This window comes from Varanus komodoensis, unplaced genomic scaffold (genome assembly GCF_004798865.1).
Source record: "Varanus komodoensis strain SLA01 unplaced genomic scaffold, ASM479886v1 scaffold79, whole genome shotgun sequence".
NCBI classification, from domain to species: Eukaryota; Metazoa; Chordata; class Lepidosauria; order Squamata; family Varanidae; genus Varanus; species Varanus komodoensis.
The window spans coordinates 522,376-546,168 of NW_025336467.1; the positions used below are offsets into that span (position 1 = coordinate 522,376).

Consider the following 23,793-nt stretch of genomic DNA (forward strand, 5'->3'; position numbering starts at 1 on the left):
AAAGCCTTTCCCAGGACCTAGCGTCTGAATTTTCATTCCTTTTTTAAATCCCAACAGTGTCAGGGGCTTTCAGGGCTTGCATTCCCCCAGTTCAGCTATGCATTCCCACCTCCTGTTTTTTTTTCTCTGTGTCTTCTCTTGCCCCAAGTCACAGTTCCGTTGGTCCTTCTCCTTCCTCTCGGATCAAGCCCTTTGGACCTTAGCATTCTTTCAGGCTTGTCTTATCAGCAGCTGGAATGTTTGCAAACACCAAATGTTGCAGAATCATAGAACAGTAGAACTGAAGGTGGATGTTCCTATCAGTTGTTCTGCATCCTGGCATGGCCGGCTTTTGAAAGGGTCTCTCCAATGGCATTTCCACTTGCAGGGACCCGTGTCAGGTCCAAAGCTGACGCCTAGTCCTGATTTTATTTATTTATTATTTAAAGCATGCCACAGCACCTCTGGGCAGCGCTCTCCTTGCTTGGCATCAGAGTTCACAGAAGCAGGCCTGGTCCTTGTCGGCCAGCTGGCACAAAAACAATGCAGCGTAGGAAGAGACCAGAAATATGGAGGAAGCCGTGTCTGTTTTTAGCAACAAAACGTGCAGTGATGGGGCAGGGAAGGGTTAGGGTTCAAGAAGCAGGGAAGGAAAACATGGTAAATTTCCCACCCGTTCTATCCGGTTCATTGTGAAATGCAGGGAGACCCCCAGAATTGCCCTCCGGTTCTTCCATGGTACATGGATGGCTTCTGAAAACACCCCTTTCTTGGGATGTAATGCATTTGTTACCCTCCTGTGCAAATATCCGGTTGTTTTAGAAAAAAATGAGAGCGGGGAGAAGCAGGGGTACTTTCGGGATCCTCCATGCATCGACGGTTGTGTTTGCACCATGTGCCTCTGGCTTCCGGTGACTTGATGGATGGGCATCCGGCACACTTGCCTGCTGTCCGTGGCGGCCCCGCTCAGCTTTCGTCAACGCCACGCAGCGGCTTCCTTCTCGGAATCGATCCATCTCTCAGTGGGTCCCCCCTCCCCTCTCGTCTTCTTCTATGACGTCCTCCTCTTCCTCCTGCTCCTCTTCTTCTTCCTCTTCCTCCTCCTCCCTCCCTCTCTTCCTCTTCTTCCTCCTGCTCCTCTGCTTCCCCCTCCTCCTCCACTTCCTCCTCTTCTTCTACTTCCTCCTCATCTTCCTCCTCCTCCTCTTCCTCCTCCTCTTCTTCTTCTTTCTCCTTCTCCTCCTCCTCTTCCTCCTCCTCCTCTTCTTCTTTCTCCTCCTCCTCTTCCTCCTCCTCCTCCTTTTCTTCCACTTCCTCCTCATCTTCCTCCTCCTCCTCTTCTTCTCCTTCTACTTCCTCCTCCTCCTCTTCTACTTCCTCCTCCTTCTCCTCTTCCTCCTTCCTCCTCCTCTTCTTCTTCCTCCTCCTCTTCTACTTCCTCCTCTTCTTCTTCCTCCTCCTCCTCCTCTTCTTCTTCCTCCTCCTCTTCTTCCTCTTCCATTTCCTCCTCCTCTTCCCTCCTCCTCTTCTTCCTCTTCCTTTTCCTTTGTTTCAATTTTCCCTAGCAGGATTCTCTTCTCCAGGCTTTCTCAGAAAGTCCCCAAAGTACAGCAGCTTCCATTTTGTTATTTGGTTTCCTGGGCAAATTTTGGCTTGATTGGCCAAATCAAGGACCGACTTATTGGTCTTTCTGTGAGTCCAACAGATTTGCAAAGCCCTCCTATGGCACCGTGTTCCTACATGGGACCATTTTGGCAACGGATTTATTGATTTTTTAAAAATTGTAAACAATAACAGAGCCAGCCAGGAAGTTTTAAGAAGCAAAGGAGGGGAAAGATAACAATACATTGCCAGTAAACCAACACAAAACCATTTTCTCTTATCCTGTTGCATGTGTCTGCATGGGACTTAAGACAGAAGCACTCTTCCAAAACGGAAGAAACAACTTCCGCTTTAAGAAAAAATTATCTCTTTGCAGAGTGAGGGCGTGATGCTCCAATTCTGTCAGATTATGTGTGTTCACTTGCTCCGGTTTGTTCAGCAGGCTTTCCCTGGGAAAGGCTCTTTTGGCAGAACTAGGCTCTCGAGAGCAGAGATGGGCGAGAGTTTTGCTTGGAAGTTTTTTCAATAAGGATGCAGAGAATGCTACTGATTCCAGAACAGAATGCAAAGAATTTGAACCTGAACATGTCAGACAAACATGCTTGTTCCCCGAGCTAAATAATTGCCAGATAGCTGATGGTCAAGGCCGGAAGAGTTATGGTCACTCTCCAATGTCGGCATTATTCAGGAATGTTGTCTCTGGAGAAGCAGCCAGGGCAAGATGGGGAGGCAGCTGAGATTTCAGGGGAAAGTTCTTGGCATAGAAACGGGATGATAACCAGAGCAAAGCCCCACGTGCTTTTTCAACAAATGTCAGAGCTCAGCTGAGCATAATGCTTTGCCAGCCTTCCTGATTCCCTACTCATGAGGAGGTGCCTTATTCATTATTCAGCTGCACCATGGGGTGCGCCCCGTACAAGCAGCGTCAGGTACAGGGGTCCATGAGCCTGGGGGGTGAGCTCAGATTCAGCAGATTTGCTGGGAACTCCATGCATGGCTCCACAGGTGGGACCTGGCCTACCTTCTCCAAAGCGCCTGGAGAGCTCCTTGCCTGGACTTGCATATGGGGAAATGTGCTCAGGACCACGGATAGCTCCTCGAAAGCTCAGAATCAGAGCAGGATCAAATTAGGAGGTCCGTCACTTCGGCATCTCAGCCTCCGCTGGGCTGGGGTCAAATGGGAGCTAGTCAAGGCAAAGCTCCACTCAGCAGCAGCCACTGCAAAAAAAGCAGCGTCCACGTCTGCACATTCAGCCACGTTGTTAGTGCTGGATCAGGTCTCCTTTTTTTCAGACACACTTGGTAGAGTGGGCATCAGGCAACTGCCCAAAAAGAGGCATTGCATCACTGAAATAAGTGGGGGGGGGGAGCAGCAATTTGTAAAAGCTTGTATCAGCACAAAATCAGGAATAAAGAATTTACTCCCATCATCCAGTACAGAATAATGGAAATCCAATACTTCCCCGCCTAATGAGCGCCAGTGCGCTGGCGATTATGTTGGACGGGGGAATCGGGGGAACAGGGAGGTCTTGGTTCCCACTTGGCTATGAAGCTCACCCGGTGAATTTAGGCCAGCCGCTCCCGCTCAGCCCAGCCTACCTCACAGGGTTGTTGTGTGAGGATAAAACGGGGTGCGTGAGCCTCTTTGGGCTCATCACCTGGGGGGAAAAGTAACAACGAGGAGCACGTGGAAGGCTTGTGGCCTGGGGCCCATGTGTTCTCCTCAGTCTCCCGTTCTCTTTATGCTGGGCCCCTTCAAGGTGGAACACAGTCCCTGCAGCCCTTCAAAGAGGACTGTCTTTGCTAAAGGAGGACACCCGGACACTCCACCTTTAACAGCTCCATGGGAGGCACCCTGACTTTGGCCAGTGCAGAGGGGAAGGATTGTATAGCGTTTGTTGTTGTTTTGTTTTTTTGAGAACTGCTGACAAACATTCGCACCGTAAGAATAACAGGAGATTTTAAAAAACTGAAAGTAGGAAAAAGCAAACCTGACCTTTTCAAATAAAGGGCAGCTGGAGGTATGAACTTGTTTTGAACCGCTTTACATGGCCAGCTTTTCTGGAATCCACTCCATAAAAGCTTTCTCAGACCAGGTATTGTGCAGGTATTTGAAGTAATGCTGTTGACTCTTCATATAAGTGCTTCTTGGTTTCATATTTTAAGAGCAGTATCTGGTGTGTGTTTCCACAGAAAAAAGGTCTACATCTCCCAGCATGCATGTTGTGTTGAAAACAGTGGTGTTGAGCTACAAAGCCTAGCATCCCCAGCCATTGTGGCTATGTTGGCTGTGAACCATGGGAGTGGTAACCCTACTGCTCTGGAGGGCTGGTTTAAGATGTCGCTCTGAGAAGCTGCTTTGATACAATGGTGCATTATGCATTGTTTTCTCACTGTTTTAAATGGTTTTAACTCCTGTTTTCAGCCTTGGCATGAGAGCCCTTAGCTCCTTTTTGGAAAGAGATGCCTAATCTAGGTTGCTGCTGCTGGTAGATTGATTTTGTTGTTGTTGTTAGTTGTGAACCCATTGTGACCCCATGGACAACATTCCTCCAGGCCTTCCTGTCTTCCACCATCCCCCGGAGTCCAGCTAAGCTCACACCAACTGCTTCAGTGACCCCACCCAGCCACCTCAAGCCCTGCCATGCCCTTCCCCTTTGGCCTTCCATCGTCCCCAGCATCAGTGACTTCTCCAGGGAGTCCTTCCTTCTCATCAGGTGGCCAAAGTATCTGAGTTTCATCTTCAGGATCTGGCCTTTTAAAGAATAGTCAGGGTTGATCGCCTTGCAGTCCAAGGGACTCGCAGGAATCTCCTCCAGCACCACAATCCAAAGACCTCAATTCTTGGGCGCTCAGCCTTCCTTATGGTCCACCTTTCACAGACATACATTGCAACTGGGAAAACCATCGCTCTGACCATATGAACTTTTGTCAGCAAGGTGATATCTCTGCTTTTTAGTATGCTGTCTAGATTTGCCATAGCTTTCCTCCCAAGGAGCAAGTGTCTTTTAATTTCTTGGCTGCAGTCCCCATCTGTGGTGATCTTGGAGCCCAGGAAAATAAAATCTGTCACTACCTCCATTTCTTCCCCATCTATTTGCCAGGAAGTGAGAGCACTGGATGCCATGATCTCAGTTTTCTTAATGTTGAGTTTCAAGCCAACTTTTGTGCTTTCCTCCTTCACCCGCATCAAGAAGCTCTTTAGTTCCTCTTCACTTTCTGCCATGAGAGTGGTACCATCTGCATATCTGAGGTTGTTGATATTTCTCCCAGCAATCTTGATTCCAACTGGTGATTCATCTAGACCTGCCTTTCGCATGATGTGCTCTGCATATAAGTTAAATAGGCAGGGCGACAGTATGCAGCCTTGCCAAACTCCTTTCTCAATTTTGAACCAATCAGTGGTTCTGTGTCCAGTTCTCACTGTTGCTTCTTGACCCGCATATAGGTTCCTCAAGAGACAAATAAGATAGTCTGGGACTCCCATTTCTTTAAGAACTTGCCACAATTTGTTGTGATCCACACAATCAAAGTCTTTAGCATAGTCAATGAAGCAGATGTTTTTCTGGAACTCCCTAGCTTCCTCCATGATCCAGCGTATGTTGGCAATTTGATCTCTAGTTCCTCTGCCTCTTCGGAACCCTGCCTGTACTTCTGCTAGTTCTCGGTCCACATACTGCTGGAGCCCAGCTTGTAGGGTTTTGAGCATCACTTTGCTAGCATGTGAAATGAGTGCAACGGTGCGGTAGTTCAAACATTCTTTGGCATTGCCCTTCTTTGGAATTGGAATGTAAACTGACCTTTTCCAATCCTGTGGCCCCTGTGGAGTTTTCCAAATTTGCAGGCATATTGAGTGTAGCACTTTAACTGCATCGTCTTTTAAGATTTTGCATAGCTCAGCTGGAATACTGTCACCTCCACTAGCTTTGTTGTTGCTCAGACTTCCTAAGGCCCATTTGACTTCACATTCCAGGATGTCTGGCTCGAGGTCAGTGACCACCCCATTGTGGTTTTCAGGGACATTAAGAACTTTCTTGAATAGTTCTTCTGCGTAATCTTGCCTCCTCTTCTTAATCTCTTCTGCCTCTGTTAGGTCCCTGCCATTTTCGTCCTTTATCATTCCCATCTTTGCATGAAACCTTCCCTTCATATCTCCAATTTTCTTGAAGAGATCTCTAGTCTTCCCTATTCTATTGTTTTCTTCCATTTCTTTACACCATGGGTCCTCAAACTACGGCCCAGGGGCCGGATCCGGCCCTCCATGCCCATCTGGAACCGCCACATGTGCGCCTGCGCCAATGCGTGAGCCCACCACTGCCCACCTCGCCCCACACGTGGGGAGGCAGTGGTTTGCTCACTCGGAGAAAACGATTTCCAAGCGAGCAAGCCGCTGCCTCGTGCGCCTGCCTGCCCACACCTCACCTCACCGCACGAGCCTGCCTGCTCCTTGCCACGCACCGTGCCCCCGGCCCTCACTCACCACCGGCACCACCTTTCTGGGCCACGGCCCAGCACCAGCACCTTTCAACTGGCCCCCAGGTAAAAAAGTTTGAGGGCCCCTGCTTTGCACTGTTCATTGAAGAAGGCATTCTTACCTCTTCTAGCTATTCTCTGGAATTCTGCATTCAGTTGGGTGTATCTTTCTCTTTCTCCCTTGCCTTTCACTTCCCTTCTTTCCTCAGCGATTTGTAAAGCTTCCTCAGACAGCCATTTTGCTTTCTTGCATTTCTTTTTCTATGGGATGATTTTAGTTGCTACCTCTTGTACAATGTTGCGAACCTCCGTCCGTAGTTCTTCAGGCACTCTGTCTATCAGATCTAATTCCTTAAATCTATTTGTCACCTCTACTGTATATTCATCAGGGATATGATTTAGGTCATACCTGAGTGGCCTAGTGCTTTTCCCTACTTCCTTCAATTTAAGCCTGAATTTTGCAAGATGAAGCTCATGATCTGAGCCACACTCGGCTCCTGGTCTTGTTTTCACTGACTGTATAGAGCTTCTCCATCTTTGGCTGCAGAGCACATAGTCAATCTGATTTCTGTGTTGACCATCTGGTAAGGTCCTTGTGTAGAATCGTCTTTTGGGTTGTTGGAAAAGAGTGTTTGCTATGACCAGCGTGTTCACTTGACAAAATTCTGCCAGCCTGTGCCCTGCTTCATTTTGTACTCCAAGGCCAACCTTGCCTGTTATTCCAGTTATCTTTTGGCTTCCTCCTTTAGCATTCCAATCCCCCATGATGATGAGGACATCATTTTTGGGTGTTAATTCTAGAAGGTGTTGTAGGCCTTCATAGAACCGGTCAACTTCAGCCTCTCCAGCACCAGTGGTTGGGGCATCAACTTGGACTCCTGTGATGCTGAATGTTTTGCCTTGGATTCGAACTGAGATCACTCTGTCATTTTGGAGATTGTATCCCAGGACTGCTTTTCCTACTCTTTATTGACTATGAAGGCTACTCCATTTCTTGGGAGGGATTCATGCCTGCAGTAGTATACCTGATAGTCACCTGAATTAAATCCACCCATTCCTGTCCATTTTAGTTCGCTGATTCCCAAGATGTTGATGTTCAGTCTTGTCATCTTGTTTGACCACGTCCAGCTTGCCTTGATTCATGGATCTTACATTCCAGGTTCCTATGGAGTATAGATCTTTGCAGCATCGGGCTCTCCTTTCACCACAAGACACATCGGCAACTGAGTGTCCTTTCAGCTTTGACCCAGTCGCTTCACTCTTTCTGGTGCTACTAGTACTAGCCCTCTGCTCTTCCCCAATAGCACATTGGACACCTTCCGACTGAGGGGCTCATCTTCTGGCATCATATCTCTCTGTCTTTGTCTCTCCTGTATATTCATCAGGGATAGGATTTAGGTCATACCTGAGTGGCCTAGTGCTTTTCCCTACTTTCTTCAATTTAAGCCTGAATTTTGCGGCAAGACTGATTTTAATCGGAAGTAAGCCCCATTTAGTTCGATGGGACTCCCTTCCCAAAGTGCGCTGGACTGTGGCAGCCTCAATGCCCCCCTCCGGGGATGGAACAGAGCATGGCAGGGGGTGGTGGGAGGCAGCCAGGGACTCCTGCACCTACTACTCTCCCACCATCTTTCTTGCAGGACCATCAAGACCTGCAAAATTCAACAGGAGAGGATCCAAGTGATCGCGGTAAGTCACTTGTTCCACTGGATCGCTGCAGTGTGGCATCCCTCGCTTAACCTTCCGCAGCATGCTGGAAAATGTTCCAAGTACTTCCCGTGCATAATGGAGCTGTAGCCCTCACCACAAACCCAAAAGTTGAGTCAGTTACTCTCCGCTGTATGGGATGATCGCACTGACGAGGCTGAGTGGGAGCACTCTCCTCTCCCTAAGGCCACGAGGCCGCAGCAGAAAGGAAAATCTGAACTGGCGATTTCCTGATCTGTGGCTCGGCCCCCCAATGGTTTGAGCACACCTGTCCACTCCCGTCCCTTCCTCCAAAGTGTGCAATCCAAGCATTATTAACCTCACCTGCTATTATTGCCAGAATTAGTTGCTCCTTGCATGAGATGATGGAGTTGAAAGCAGGAGCAAAAATGTGATGTTTTGACTGCCACAGGTGACCTTCAGGTGGTGCAGGTCTTCACAGCCTTTGACACCCTAGCTCTGGATTGCCTGCAGCTAGCCAAGGGTCAGACTAGATGTCCTTTGAGTTCCCCTCCAGCCCTAGGATCTTCTTTGGTGGTAGTAAGTGTGCTTCAGGTGGCACAGTCCTGAGCCCCCCTCCAAACCCACCACACAGGTGCAGCAGGATCGCTTCATCCCCAAACTGGATGCCAGATGGGCTCCCCGGAAAGCAGTTTTGAGCCCCCAGGACTCCGTGGCCTCACCTTTTTGAAGCCAATTCCCAAAGAGAAGGTTTATACGTTCCCTGACATGTTTGCTGCGGGCCGCTTTTGCTGCTACTTGGAAAAGCGATCCTTCCCTTGGACCTGCAGAAGTAGAATTCCTCCTGTCGGGAGATGGGACAGGTTCATGCCATCCATTTCTTTCCTCCCACAAGCCCACCTGATCTGGTTCACTTTCTAGGAGGGTTTCTAAAATTAATTCCAGTATTAAGCCAGTCTTGTTCTCTCCCTTGTTTCTCTTCCCTGCTGGAACCTCCTTGTTCATGGTCTTTCCTTTCTGGCCCGGGCTGTGGGAATCACTGACTCTTGGCTGGGCCTACCCTGTAGGGTTGTTGTGACAATAAAATGCATAGAGGCATCCTGCAAAGCACCTTGGTGGAAAAAAGGTGAGGTGCAAATACACAATGCTGAGAAAGTGCAGGAGATAGCACAGCCTCATCCCCTCTCTACCTGTCGAAGGAGGAGGCCATGATGAAGATGAAGAGGAGGAAGAGATGGCTGGTGATGGCAGTGATGGGAAAGGACACTTATGGGGCTGGTTCCCAGCCAACCCCAAGGCACTAGAAGCAAAATTTGAAGCAGGGACTACGGATGGAAGCCTATGTTTGGACAAAGGAAAGCCCTAAACTCCCAGCATGCCCTACCCAGCCATTGCTAACTGAGGAATCCTGGGAATTTAGTCCTTTTTTCTATCTAAACAAGAACAGAATTGCATGCTACTCAGTCCCGGGCCATCTAGTCTGACCCCGGCACCAGCCGGCTCCGCTCACGACATGCCCACCATGTGGATGTCCAGCCTGTCCTTGAACACCCGCACCGATGGGGCTTCAACCTCCTCCCGGGGGCTTCCACACCCTCGGGGTCCTAAATGTCAGGAAGGACTTCCTAGCATTTAAATTGAACCTTGGCTGCTTAGAAGAAATACAGGGAATGAAACAGAGAAACAGAGCAAGTCAGAAGGGGTCTCCCGGGCCATTTAGTCTGACCCCAGTTCCAACAGGCTCCACTCATGACATGCCCACCATGTGCATGTCCGACCTATCCTTGAACACCCACACCGATGGGGCCTCAACCACCTCCTGTGGAAGCCCACTCCATATCTCAGGGGTTCTAACTCTCAGGAATACTCACAGCTTTCCCCCACCCAAGCACTGCTTACACCCCTGCAGTATGGCACCCGGAAGCCTTCTCCTGACTTGCCAGCAAGCTGCTCCCCTTCGGGGGATACGGGCCCTGCCCAACGGAATGGACTGTTTGGGGGCAAAGTGAAATTTGGTCTGGGCATCCTGGCTGGAATTGTTTGCACCAAGAAATCCACACAGGTGGGCTCCCCATCCCAGGAGACATCGAAGGAGGCACATGAAATGTGAAGGTCTGCAAATGTTGCCTGAGGTCCGGAAGAGTTCGGGGGAGGGAAGCGATTTTTACCAGCTGAAAGCATTTTCCAAACAAGAGAGAAAGAAAAAGAGCACTGCTTGGCAGCACTGCGATTGTCCGAAGAGCAGTCCAGAACTCCTCCATTCCACTTCCAAGGAAACCTTGACTCGTTCCCACAGAAAGCTGGAAATGAATCATGTTTCTTGGGTTGGAGCTCTTACTGCCTCAAAGAATGCAATTCAAGGTTTGTTTTTGTCTAGTGGGCATGCCAGTTGGTCAGTGTGACAATCAGAACACATTTTCCTGGGGCGATAGGTTGTACTATCAGAAAATTAATTTTTTTCTAGGAGAGGAGATGATCTGAAATACCACCCACTTTCAAAGCGAGTGAAAGGAGTATTAGACTTTTTGGACAGAAACAGCATTTTTTAAAAAGGAAACAAGATAGGTCCTCTTAATTAAAAAACTGGACATGAAAGCCCAGGCTATAGTCCAGCCTTCTGCAATCTGTTGCCCTCCAGATGTGTTGGACTACAGTTCCCATCATCCCCAGCCAGTGTGCAGCCGGGCACATCCAGAGAGCAGCAGCTAAACTCTGAAAGGGCACAGCCAGGCCTGCCCCTAGAAGACTGCATGTTTCCCTGTGCGAGGCTGTCAGCCAAGACCAGCAGGCCTTTGTTCCACAAGTTTTGGGGTGAATTGGGTACCCCTCAAGAGCATTCTGGCGACTCGCACATGGCTCGCATGACATCTGTTTGCAGGCCGCTGCAGCTTTGCTGAACACAGTGGGGAGGTTAATACACTGTTTAATATGCTACAAAATAGGACAGATACACTTCTGACAACCATAAGCATCGAACGAAGGGAGCTGGAAACAAGGCTCCACTGCCCGCAGTTTTCACCATACCCCAAGCCAGTAAAGGAGATTCGGCTGAGGCTGGACAGCCTGCCCTGGAGCGGTCAGGCGTACAAATACAAGCACGATTCTCCGGGAGGGTGAACAACTCTGGCAACCCTTCAGCCGGGCCAGCCGTGAATAAGAATCCTTTATTGTTTACATTTGGGAGTGAATTTCAGCTGCCGTTCTGCCCAAGGATGCTTCCTGCGTTGCTTCATGTCCGATTTCCCTTTCGAAATGAGGGCAGGAATGAAATGCAAACAAAAGAAGGCATTGTCCATCTTCCCTTGGAGTGAAAGGGGCCATGTTTCCATCCACTCTAATGAAATTAAAATTCCACTGAGGAAACCGGGAGGGGGTTGAAAATTAAGCCCTGGCCACCCGGACGTGCAACCTGGGCCGAGAGTGGCTGACTGGTTCAAAGTCAGTCCTGACCAGCCCCGATCGTCCGGGCGCCCATGCCAATGCCGCCAGCACCACGCCAGCTCTGGGATGGCTGACGGATGGGGCAGTGGTCTGCCCCATGCAGCAGATGAGCCCTTGCGGACAGGTGTGTTTACGCTGGTGCAACTTTCCACTTGTGCTAAGATGTGTTAGCATCGATGCCCATAAGTGCATGCAGATGTACTGGGAGCACTCATCAAGGAGGGAGAGCCAGTGCCTCAGATCCAGCTCAGGGAACAGGCACAGATGCTGAATGACGATTCTGCCTCTGTTCTCCCCAAAGCAGGACGGGGGAGATCCGCATAGGAGATTAGATGGGGCTGGGGACTTGGGGGCACAGACTATAGTCACCCCCCTTGAAGTCGAGGGGCTCCTCAGGGCACTGGACATTACAAAGGCACCAGGCCACGATGGGTTACACCTGAGAGTACCTAGAGAGTTGGCAGGGATTCTCTCATGCCCGCTGGCCTCCATTTTTGAGGCCTCGTGGAGAACGGGTGAAGTTCCAGAGGACTGGAGGGTGGCATCAGTGGTCCCAATTTTCAGAAAGGGTAGTAGAAGGGACATGGGGAATTATAGACCTGTTAGCCTTACGTCCATTATAAGAAAGACAATGGAAAGGCTCATAACAGAGAGAGATCTGGTGATGCTAGATAGGGAAGGGAGGCTGGCGGCCAACCAGCACGGCTTCCGCAAAAACAGGTCCTGCCAGACAAACCTTGTGGAATTGTATGACAAGGTTTCGAGGTGGCTGGATGGAGGGGATGCAGTGGATGTGGTATACCTGGATTTCAGAAGGCCTTTGACAAAGTGCCCCATGATATCCTGGTGGAGGAACTGAGGAGTTTTGGGATACACCAAAGCACTGTCCGGTGGATTAGGGCTTGGCTGACAGACCAAAAGCAGAGGGATATAGCCAGGTTGGAGTCAGTGCAGCGCAGGGCCACAAGGTTGGCGGCTGGTTTGCAGGGGAAGCCGTATGAGACGAGACGGAGGGAACTGGGCCTCTTCAGCCTGGAGGAGAGGAGACTCAGAGGGGACCTGTTGGCGACATGCAGGTGTGTGAGGGGGTGTCACATGGAGGTGGGCAGAGACCTGTTCTCCCCTGCAGAGCAAAGCTCAGGGAGCCAAGGTTCCACTTGGATGCCAAGAAGTCCTTCCTGACTGTTAGAACCCCGAAGGTATGGAATGGGCTTTCACAGGAGGTGGCTGAGGCCCCATCAGTGAGGGTGTTCATGGAATGGCTGAACATGCACATGGAGGGCATGTCATGAGTGAAGCCGGCTGGAGCCGGGGTCAGACTAGATGGCCCGGGAGACCCCTTCTGACTTGCTCTGTTTCTATGTTTCTATGTACTGTATTGTGTGCTCATGCATGTTTGCACAAGTGGAATAAAGGGATTGGGCATCCAAAATAAAATGGAATAAAATAAAACCCAGCCCTGAAATGACAGAAGAAAAGATTGTCCGCAAAACAAAATCCATACACCCCTAGCTAGAGGTTTGAGGGGCAGAAGACGTGTGTTTCATTGCTGGTCCTGGATCCTTCCTAGTTGAAGGGAGGCCTCTGCAATTCAGTGGCTAACTTGGATTGCAAAGGAGGTGTGTTCAAAGGCTGTGACCCCCCCACATCCCCCATAGGGTTCTAGACAGATAACAGATTCCAATCAGCCTTGATCTAAAACTTGGAACTCAGAAGCCTGAGGAATCCCCAGGAAATCTGTATTCTATTATTCAATTATCTTGAAGGGTCTGCAAAGTACCTTTTTCATCTCTAAGGAGCAATTGCAACAATTCTACTGCTAAATCAAGAACCACAAGTTGGTTTCTGGAGTCACTTCTGGTTCATCTCACCTTGAGAAACTAGGAACTGGCTCTCATGCTCCACTGGAGTTGTAGGGAGAAATAGCTCCATGAAATTATTATTATTATTATTATTATTATTATTATTATTATTATTATTATTATTTCCTCCAAGGCTGTTATCCCATCTTCTCTCTGCTTGGGTTCAGGTGTACATTGAACAGCACTGAAGGGTAATGAAGTGCCTGGTGGGGTTAGTTCTCTAGCTGGCACTAGGTGGCACTGTTGTCCCACTTTCACCTTTGTTGAGAGGTACCTGTTGATTAAAGGACCAGTCATCCTTGGCCAGAGAGGCCTGATATTAACTAAGCAAAGCTCCTTCTGCATTAATTCTTGACAAAATATTAAATTTGCTTTTAAAAGACAGATCTTCCAGTTTAAAATACACTTGCAGCTGCTCTTTATCTTTGGAAGGAAAGACTGCCAAAAAAATGCGACATTCCCTCTGGAATTCTGAATCTTCAAGCTTCCTAACGTTATGTTCATTTTCATAGAATCCATTGCAACTCACGCAATTCCACTCAGTTTGGGACATGGCTCATTTTTCTGCTTTCTGTCCCCTTTCTGTGCTTTCAGGAAAAAAGGAGGCGTGAGGATGAGATTGAAAATAAGCGCCATGAGCTTGATCATGATAGGCGCCAGCTGCAGCATCTGAAGGTATAAAAAGTAGCATTTATACCCGAAACAGGTCTTTTCAAAGGTGCAAAGGTGTGTTTGTCTCGGTGAGCCTGAGGGAAATCACAGAAAAGTCAGGGGGATTTTTATTAAAGTGCAAACTTCCACACTGAGAGAGGACCCCTCATCTGGGCCAGTTAAAAAATAAAATGCCCTGTTTGGAGAGAAATAAGTTGCTTTTTTCTTTCCTCTACCTCACCTTCAAGTCTAAGACTCTGAGGGAAAGATGGCTGATGGAAGGGGCTCCTTCCACCGATGAAGAAGGAGAAGCCATGAAGAAGCAGATGGAGGAGGAGAATCTGAAAGTCAAGGAGCTGGAAGAAGTCATCGAAAGGTAAGAGGGAGGGGTCCTCGGTTTTAGGAGCTGGAGCACCTGTTTGGAATTTGCGCAGCTTGCCAGGGGCACTCTCACAAAAAGCCCGCCGTCACTTCAGTCAGCTGAGCTACAAAGCACTTCTTTTCCAGGAACCCAAGTTGGGGAAGTCAAAAGAAAACCGGCTTGTCCGTGGGCACCGGGATCCCGTATTGAAGACCCCCATGTGTTTTAAGTTGGGGTCTGCCTGGGACATTTGATGAGGAAGCAGCAGATTGTTAAACTATGGAACTCCCTACCACAAGGCGGATGGGTGGGTGGCTGCTAAGTGGGAGGGGCTTTAAAAGGGAATCGGGCCAATTCATGTTTTCGGTGGCTCCTACTATTGATGGCCAAAGGCTGTGCTCTGTATCATAGGACTCTGCATACCTTCCATGGGGAACATGGACCTGAGAGTCCTGCAGCAGTCTGCCCTGCTCCTGGGCATCCAAGAGCCCCCTGGTTGGCCACTATAGGAAAGACCGATTTAAAAAAATATTAGATATTTATCCCTCCTTTTTAAGTGCTCAATGAACCTTACATCCTTCTCCTCTTCCTGCTCCCACTCTTATCCTCTCAACAACAACCTTGTGAGGCAGGCTGGGCTGAGAGTCTGGGTGGTCTAAAGTCACCACGTTTCCATGGCTGAGCGGAGAATAGAATCGAGATCACCTGAGACTCAGTCCTATGTTTTTACTCACTATGCCACACTGGCCCTCATTGCTCCTGTGTTCTGTCAGCATCCTTACATTTCTACCAATTGTGCGTTGTCTTTAAGCAAGGGGGTGGCATTGGCAAGATTTTTTGGTAATAAAGATAGCCAACTTGAAACTCTCCCTCCTAAGTTTCCAGCATTAGCAGTACTCCATGGGGTTTTATTCATTGTGATCTGGAGTATATTGAGCATTACTCAAGGGAACTGCAGTACATTGCCCTGATTGGTCAGCAGTGCTCAGTTTACTCCAAATATGAGATATAAGGCACACTCTTATCATTAATGTTTGCTTTTTAAATAAAATGCTTCCAGCAGAAGTAATCATTTTATAGAAACTTTTGAAAGTCAGCCATAAACTCAGGCTAGCTTGAGTTTATGCATACCTCCATTTTATTCTGATAACCTAGTGAGGTTGGTTAAGCTGAAAGATAACTGGCAGCACCATGGGGACTGAAGGGCTCAATAAAGGACCTGTGCCCAACTCCCAGGCCAACCCCACTGGCCCCAAATGATTTCGACAAGCACCGAGGTTGAGGCCCAGCTGGAGCGTAGGGTCTGGAGAAGCCAGCTAAGAAGAGAACAATAAGCGAAAGGCTATTCCATTCGACAGAATCCATCCCTTCAACTCCCAGGCGTAAAATTGCCCTCCAAGTAGTAATCTCTGAACAAGCATATGGATTCCCCTTGACTCTTTTGATTGCAGTGCAAGCTGAAGATGAGGGCTGAATAGACTGGGGGGGTGAGGGTCTGATCCGGGGTGCTTCACAACGAGCTGGCTAGCCATCCCTACGAAGCACTAGGGATCCAAGAAGGCCAAAAGAGAATTACAAAGGAAGTTAGTTTATTTATTTATGAAAAGCTGTTGTATGCCGTCCTTTATATAAATATCTCAGGACGGCTGACAGCAATTTAAAACAATTTAAAACATCTAATAAATCATCCACAGATTAAAGTTCTTTATCTATCAGTCTTTCTTTGGAATATAGTTTTATCCCTGCCAAGCCCTCAAGATCTGCAGAGAGGGAGAAATCATTATGACAGATTGAAAAGCTAATTTTCGGGTATCTTGTCATGGAAAGGAGTGTGCTAGCTAGTCTGAATCTTGCACTGAATAGTATTCTTTCTATCTATATTTGGAACGGCAAGTTACTCTCCTTGCAAAAACGAAAAGGAATGGGGACCAGCAGAGCTGCAGAGTTGCTCATCATCTCCGCTAAAAGTCACGGGACCCGCCCAGCCACCCACACACAGTGCTCAGCACGTCCTCTGCAGCTGGGCAGGAGTCTCGTTCGCGAGAGCGGTTTGTGGGCTGCCCTGGATGTCCCCACTAGCCTGCAGAACAGCCAGCTCCAGCAGCGAGTGGGTCCCTAGTTCAATTCCAAGCAGTTCGACAAGGCAGCCTCCTCATTTGAAACCCCAGAATAAAATTCCAAGAGCCGGTGCTGATGGACTTACGCCCATGACCCTTGGGGTTCCCAGCTCTCTGGTGTCTTGGGCCACACATCCTAAAAGTCCTCGCAGGGTTGCTGCCAAAAACAACAGAGTGAACCCTATTCTACACTCCCATCTCTTTGGAGAGAGGCAGGGACCGAAGAAGTAAAAGCGAGATAAATAAAGCCTGCATGGCAAATCTGGTTTGGTTCTGTCCTGCCAGCATGGATGCCTCGCAGCTCTGAGCCGCGCCATCAGATGTAAAACCGAAAGAGGCTGAGCGTTGGGCAACAGTGAAAAGCGTTTCTATAACAGAACTAATCAACGTGAGATAATATTGCTCCAGATCTGCAATTAAAGAGGTTCAATGTGTATTTTTATTAACTGAAAGATGTCTCGGGTAAAATCGCTCATTCCAAACTCATGAATGCATGTTTAAAAGTTGAGTTGCAATGTTATGCATGCTTGATGGGGGGTAAACCCCAGTGAACTCCATGGGACTTACTTCTGAGTTGATTCTTATTCATGATGTAATTTTTTTCAGCCATAAAAAACAGCCTTCTCAACGGCCCGAACCCTTAACCCTTATAAAATAGCCTTCCTTAAACTGTTGCTCGCCTGCAGAATACAACTCCCATCATGCCCAGGACTCAGGAGATCCACGTTCTAGTCCACACTTGGCCATAAGATCAGTGGTGACTTAGGGCCTGCCGTGAATTCTCAACCTAACCTACCTTGCAGGGCTGTTGTGAGGATAAAATGGAGAGAGTCCCCCATGGAGGGAATCACATGTCCCACCTTGAGTTCCTTGGAAGGAAGGCAGGATTTAAATGTGACAAATACACGTTGAAAACTGAGTTTGTACCGAGTTTGAGTATACTCCGGGGTCTGGGTAGACCCTTGCTATCCTGTTCCTATGACGTCGGGGCCCTAGTATTCAGTCTTCAAGCTGTGTGCGGTTAACAGAAAGCAACAGAAATATTTAGAAAATCAAGTCACAGGGCTTGTTTGTTTGTTTTTAAACCCCACACAGCATGAAAGAGAATAGTACAGGCTCCAAGCTACACTGGATTTTTTTTCTCGTTTGTTCTGCTCTCTTCTTGGCCTGGGTGAATGAGAATGCTAGAAAGCATTGAATGGCAGAGGAAAAATATGGTATCAAGTGTAGGCATGGTTGGGACCCCCCCAGGCTGCCCCTGTCTGTACTATACCACCTGGGGGTGGGTGGAGGACAATTTGGGTTCGAATTCTGGCTTTTGGGGCTTGAATTCTCGCTTTAAAAGGCAGGCCCCTTCCGGTTCTAGCCAGCTAATTCTCCTCTCGTGCCAGGCTGGAGAAAGAGATTGGGGAACTGGAGAATGGGACTTCGGAATCCTCCAACAAAGAGAACTCGGAGACCTCAGAGGAGGAATTTGACGAAGAAAAGTTCATTTACCTGCCGACGGTCAGCAGATTTCTCTCTCTTTCTCAGCTTCACTTAGCTCAGGGGGAGATGTCCAGATAGACCACCCGGCATTCCCTGGAAGTGGGGACAGGGTGCCCACTGTCTAGCCAACATGCCTAAGCTGGAGTGTTTAACCCCCTGGAGTCTGAGGGCCCCCTTCCATTTCAGAGATGGGGGGCACATTCCTGGGTGGGTGGGGCCAAAGGCAGAGGGGCGGGGCCAGAATGCCAGCCTATTTCAGCTAAAGTGCCTCCTGCCAGTATGAAAACACAGGGGAGGATTGAGCAATTCTTTCAAGCGTCCCAGAAAGCTTCTGCTCTTGGGCAGTAGAGGAATTGCATTAGTAGTAACTCCTTCAACTTCTTAGAACAGCAGGGGAAACAAGAACAAAAGCCAGGAAACAAAGGGTCTGTGATTTGGCCCCCTTGAAATATGCCACGGCAGGGCCCCAAGCTTTTGCAAACTGTTTCTGTGCATGGGCTTTTACCAGTTTTTCCCCCAGTTTAGCCCCCCAGAAAGTTCTTCCCCACACGCACTGATATTTATTTATTTAAAATATTTCTAACCCGTCCTTTGCCCAAGCCTCAGGACAGCTTATAAAAAATCAATCAATGATATAAAACATTGCTATGCGTCGCTTCAGGTGGAGAAAGAGACTGTATCCTGAAATGAGGAGGGGAAATGATGGAAAATGTTTTGTGTGGCATCAGGAATCTCCATGAGATTATCAGTAATTCCTCCTGCTTTGTATTCTTAATATGTGTTTGCTTGTCTTTCCACAGCTGCCAATGGGTGCAGCCAAAGGTAGGTGCCAACATTCATCTTTTTAAAGAAATCCTAACTCTTACTAAAACACCTAGAATGGCAGAAACAGCTCTCTTTCTTTGGCAATATTCAAAATGGGAGAGTGGTTGTTGTTTTTAATGTAGGCCCCTTTCCAGAATCTTCTCAGCCATTCTGAAATGTGGGGTTCCTGCAGCTCCATTCTCCTGCTTTATTTTCCTGTGGGTTTCCATTCCCTAAATGTGGATCCTTTTAAATCCTGGTTTAAGGAAAACGATTCTCCAAACTCCGTTCTGAAACTGAAGAAGTGCAGATCAACCAGCTTCTGTCGACCGAAGGATTTTCCCCACCGAGTTACTGGTGTCCATTTGCACGTCCATAAACTAGTCCTCTGCTCTCCCCGTAAATGAAAACAGCCCTGTGCAATTTGCACGTATGCGTGTCCCAAGGCTCTCTGAAGGTGGGGTTTTTCTGAGGGCACGCCCAGAGCTATGCGCCGGTGCAAAAGCAAAACCCTGCACCCATGACACCGTAAGGCAGTTTCGTGGGCGATCCCATCCGTTCTGCTCTGTGCTTCCCTCGCGGATGCATGACGGCGGTCTTGGAAGAGCCGCAAAATGCTGGAAAGAAAGAAAAATCATAGCACTGTAGAGGTGGAGGCGATCTCACAGATCTTGTAATTCAGTCCAGGCCGGCTCCATTTTCGCTGCTGTGCCCCGGCTTCTCTCCATCACTCGCCGACAACCGCCTTCCTGCTGAGTCTGTTCCTTTTAAACAAGAACCCCAGGAAGCCATGTGTCACATCCCTCCTTTCGGATGAGCCTTGCAGCCTTATATTATGATGCCGAGTTCATCCTATTTGTTTCCCGCACTTTTGCATCAGTGCGGTGACCTTCAAGTTCATGAGTGCTGAATCTTCCCTGCCACATTTCCCTGTAGTGGACTCAGATCCATGCCTGAGATCTTGCCCCCCGTGTTCTTCACTGGAATGCTTGGCTTGGTAGTAAGCGCTGAACTTTGACCCCCTGCCTCAGGAGTTGTTTTAAAGCCCTGAGGATAAGCTTTGCAGAGCTCCTGCCAAAAAACATTATCCTGGTCTCTCTGTGGGACACCCTGTTGTCCTCAAGAAGTCCTTCTATCTTAGGTCATGGCCCACAAAACCAAATTTTTCCTAGCAATATCTGCAGAGCCGGCAGGGGAAAAAAGCCCTAGGGCTGCCTCTGGCACTGCAGCTATCGAGCAGTATAGAAATTTAATAATTATAATGAATAATAGGGCTGTAGCTTCCATGAGGGAGTCCATCCATCTCTTCTTCTGCCTTTGACTTTCCTTAGCAGAATTGCCTTCTCCAGTGTGGAGACTCCCCGTGGAGGGCTTTTGAAGGCAGTCCTAAGGTCCAGACAGATGTTTGTAGAAGGAGGTGGCAAGGAGGTGTTGCCGAGAGGTAGTCCCTGCCCCTTCTCCAGTCTCCCACAGAGCGTTTCCTTAGACTCTCAGCCCCATCCTTCCTTCTGCTGTAACATAGGAACATAGAAACAGAGCAAGTCAGAAGGGACCTCTCAGGCCATCTAGTCTGACCCCCAGCTCTGCTCACGACATGCCCACCATGTGCATGTCCAGCCTATCCTTGAACACCCTCACCGATGGTGCCTCAGTCACCTCCCCTGGAAGACCATTCCACACCCTCGGGGTCCCAACTGTCAGGAAGGACATCCTGGCATCCAAATTGACCCTTGGCTCCCTGAGCTTGGCTTCGTTGGAGCACATCCTGCCCTCCTCTGCAGGGGAGAACAGGTCGCTACCCACCTCCGTGTGACACCCCCTCACATGCCTGTATGTCGCCAACAGATCCCTCTGAGTCTCCTCTCCTCCAGGCTGAAGAGACCCAGTTCCCTCAGTCTCTCCTCATATGGCTTCCCCTGCAAACCGGCCACCAGCCTTGTGGCCCTGCGCTGCTCTGACTCAATAGACTGGCAAGACACCAAAGGCCAAAACATGTGGGATCCACCACCATCTTCTATCTGTGCTTTCATTTGAGACAGAGGGAATGGCACGGGGTGTCCACGGACCAACTCTACAGAGGACAGTCCTCTCTGAAGGCTTGTCAGAGCACTGTCCTCTGTTTCAAGGGTGGTCCAAGTCCAGGTTTAACAGCAAAGGACCAAGGGGGACCAGGAATGACCCACGAACGGTGAGCATCTTGGTGGTAGCAGGCTGAGGGGGTACCCAGGGCAACCAGCGATGGTGAGCTGCATTTGCATTGTCATCAAATTACCATGTTTCCCTCCTAAATTTGCATGTAGAAATATAACTAAGAAGGTGCAAGTCTTGTGCAAGCTCTCGCCCTCATTTGTCCTCCCTCCTGCGGATCGGTGAGGCAGTGCCTCGAGGGACAGGCTGTGTGTGGAGCTCTTCCCGAAGAGCAGGTCCCATGGCCAGGGCCCCCGGAACTGTGCCCCTGTCCGCGATTGCCCCTGCTCTCCCTCTGGCCCAGATAATGGCAGAATGGAGAAGCGGCATCCGGGAGCTGTCCGGGCGGCTTGCTGCTGGCTCTCTGCTGCCAGGGTGGGGAAGGGGATCACGGGGACCATGGGGGTGGGGAGGGCGGTCCACCAGGGAGGGGCCTTGCCCTGGCCCACCCGGAGCCCGTCTTGGCATGGGAGAAAGCAGCAGAGCTTCGTGGAGGAGCAGGCCGGGGCCGAGGCTGGGAACAAGCCTTGGTGTTCCACCAAGAACTCCCCTCTTTTTTTTCCTCCTCTGAAGTGGACAGCAAAGTCTCCCAACACCCCGTGAAAGGGCTTGAAGGCATGAGGAAGGCAGGTAGGTTGGGCACCTCTCTGGGGACTTCTCCGACGCGGCTGCTCCCCAGGGCTGCCCCCGCTGGCCGCTTTGCCTGCTCGGGCCACAGACTCACGTTCGGGGAAAGGCTTCCTCCGAGGCCTCTTTAACCCACTGCAATCGGACGGTGGGGGGCTTCCTGTGAGACCCAAAGCCCCCTTTGGCTGCCAGAAGTCTTCGGTCACTGCTGCGCTGAGCTGCTTATTGCCTGCTTCCACGCCACGCACATTGAAAATAGATTTGCGCACTGGATTCCACTTGGCCAGGACATGCTTTGGGGCTGGGGCTTCTCCACCCTCTTTTCTCCATCCCATGGCTTGAAAGGGAAATGTGGTTGACAGCTTCTCTGAGAAAGTGCAGAGTGCTTTCCTTTCCCTGCTGAGCAGCGCGACTGTTTGCACACATGAGATTTCCAGGCGAAAGGACTTAGCTGGTGTAATTTCTAGATCATCTCCGTTCTTGGAGCATCCTCTCCTTTTAAAGAAATTAAGCATTCCTAAGTGCAGAATTTAATGGGAAATTTGAAGTGCACAGAGGTTCGTTTATTTAGTCTAATTGCAGAAACTAATTGGAAAATTTGGTTGCTCTTTTTCTGGCCTAACTACAGAATCTAATAGGAAATTTGAGATAAATAGATTTGCATGTTGCTAATTTAATTGCAGGATCTAATGGGAACACCTTAGATAACTAGACTGGCATAATTTTATTCTGATTTCAGATCCTAATTACTTGATGTGTTGTGCGTAAAGCATTGCTCAATGCATTTTAACAGGAAGTAACGAATGCAAGAGATCATGATGTGGAATCAAGTGACACGTGAACTCTTGCACTTTTGTGCTGTGATGAGTGGCCAGACGTGCAAACTCACCACAACTCCATGGCCCATAAGTTCCATGCTCCTTCTCCACTGCTGTCTGGGGCTGATGGGAGTTGTACGCAGTGGACTTGGGGAGCCGCATGTTGTGTTCCTTTGACCAACACATGGTTCGTTTCACATGGCTATGGGGTGGCATACAAATGCAATCAATCAATCAATCAATCAATCACATAGTGGGGAACTGAACCCTTATTTTTCCTGACAGCTGATGGTTTTCCAGCAGAAGTCCCATCTTCCCCGCCAAAAAGGCTGATGACTTCTTCATCAGCAGGGTGTCTTACGGCACTGCAGTGTCCATTTTGAGCTTTCGGGCGCTGCCCAAAGTGCCGAACCGATCGGGGGGGGGGGCGTTCAGCACCGGGGACAGCTCCTACCACGGGCCAGTCCCCCATATCTAAAATCTTTCTGTGTGCGGAGATTCCAGCTCACAAGGTGTAAAGCTGCAGAAGCCAGACCATGCCCAGTGGCCGTGGAGACCAGGTGCCCCCCTCTGCATCCCGGCCCTCCACCGAGAGTGGTGGCGCTTCCCTTGGCATGGAGCTCAGGGACAGATCCTCAGCCCTGCCGCTAATGCAAAACACCACCACGTTGTTTTGAGCGATTCCCCTGAACCTCGCCAGAGCAGTTCTCACACTCGATTCGTTTCCATGCTCCAGGCTCACATTTTATCTATGCCGTCTGAATTTGCTTTCCTGCGGCACGTGAGTGTGTGTGTGGGGGTGGCATCCCAAGTGCATCGGGGCTGCTAATCGATGGCATGGGGTACAAGGGACTGGAGCCCCATTTTCTCACCAGGGACGAGGGAGAAAGCAAAAACCAGGTGCCACGTCTTCCTTGCACTGTTCTTCTAGGAGGTTTTCCCGGCAGGGGACGGCAAAAGAAGTTTCTGCAGCTTTTCTTTCTCTGGTCGACCTGTGGAGGCAGGATTCCCTCCGTGTTCTTCCTGGGAACCAGGAGGTTCTGCCTGCCAGTGACCCTTGATTTTCTACCTGATGCATTTTGCTGGCACTATATTTAAAAAGCGATTAACTTATAGAACACTCCATGTCTTAGACAAGTTTAAAAGGAAACATTAGATAACTGCAGGAGCAGCCGTTTGTCAGAGCCATGCTAGTTCAGTGGAGCCTCCATGTTCAGAAGCAGTGTATCTTGAATACAGGTTGATGGGTAGGGATGGCAGGAATGGGTATTTAACCACATGTCCTGCTTGGGGGCTTCATAGCAAGGGAGGGATTCTGGCACTCAGGGCACCCAAATCATCCTTGCAATTATTAATTAATTGTTTAATTATTGATAGTTAATTATTAACTATTAATTAGCGACATTGGAGGTATGAGATGTTGGTAAATTGTGCTGCAAACATCCCTGCTCTGTGCCACTGATGTGCTGATTGGAACATAACTATCCGGCTTTCCTGCAGTGCTGAATGTTGCTAGGCTGCTCGCAGCTCCAGGGAAGTGCACAAATGCATTTTCCAGCCCTAAAATCCATCTAGAAATGCCTGCCTTGAGATAACATATTTTTCTAAATGCCCATGTTGTTCAAAAATGCCCGTACAGATTAAAATGCCAGTGTCTGTGCAGATTTTTAAAAGCAACTTGCTTGTAGGAGCACAAGGGAAGGGGCCAAAATTTT

At 49.1% G+C, this 23,793-nt stretch overlaps 1 protein-coding gene across 5 annotated transcripts in view; it reads left to right on the top strand.

Moving 5' to 3' along the window:
* PALM (paralemmin) overlaps nt 1-23,793 on the top strand; it is a 50,880-nt gene that overhangs the window by 19,854 nt on the left and 7,233 nt on the right. For 3 of the 5 annotated variants that reach the window (XR_006416924.1, XM_044453530.1, XM_044453532.1), the window contains 6 exons: nt 7,695-7,743; nt 13,620-13,700; nt 13,925-14,052; nt 17,546-17,660; nt 18,443-18,464; nt 21,207-21,263. Coding sequence is in view for 4 of the 5 variants with exons in the window: in XM_044453530.1 (XP_044309465.1) it covers nt 7,695-7,743; nt 13,620-13,700; nt 13,925-14,052; nt 17,546-17,660; nt 18,443-18,464; nt 21,207-21,263 (452 nt within the window). In the remaining variant the exon portion in view is untranslated. The remainder of the gene's footprint in view (nt 1-7,694; nt 7,744-13,619; nt 13,701-13,924; nt 14,053-17,545; nt 17,661-18,442; nt 18,465-21,206; nt 21,264-23,793) is intronic. The other 2 variants (XM_044453533.1, XM_044453534.1) reach the window with 2 other exon arrangements.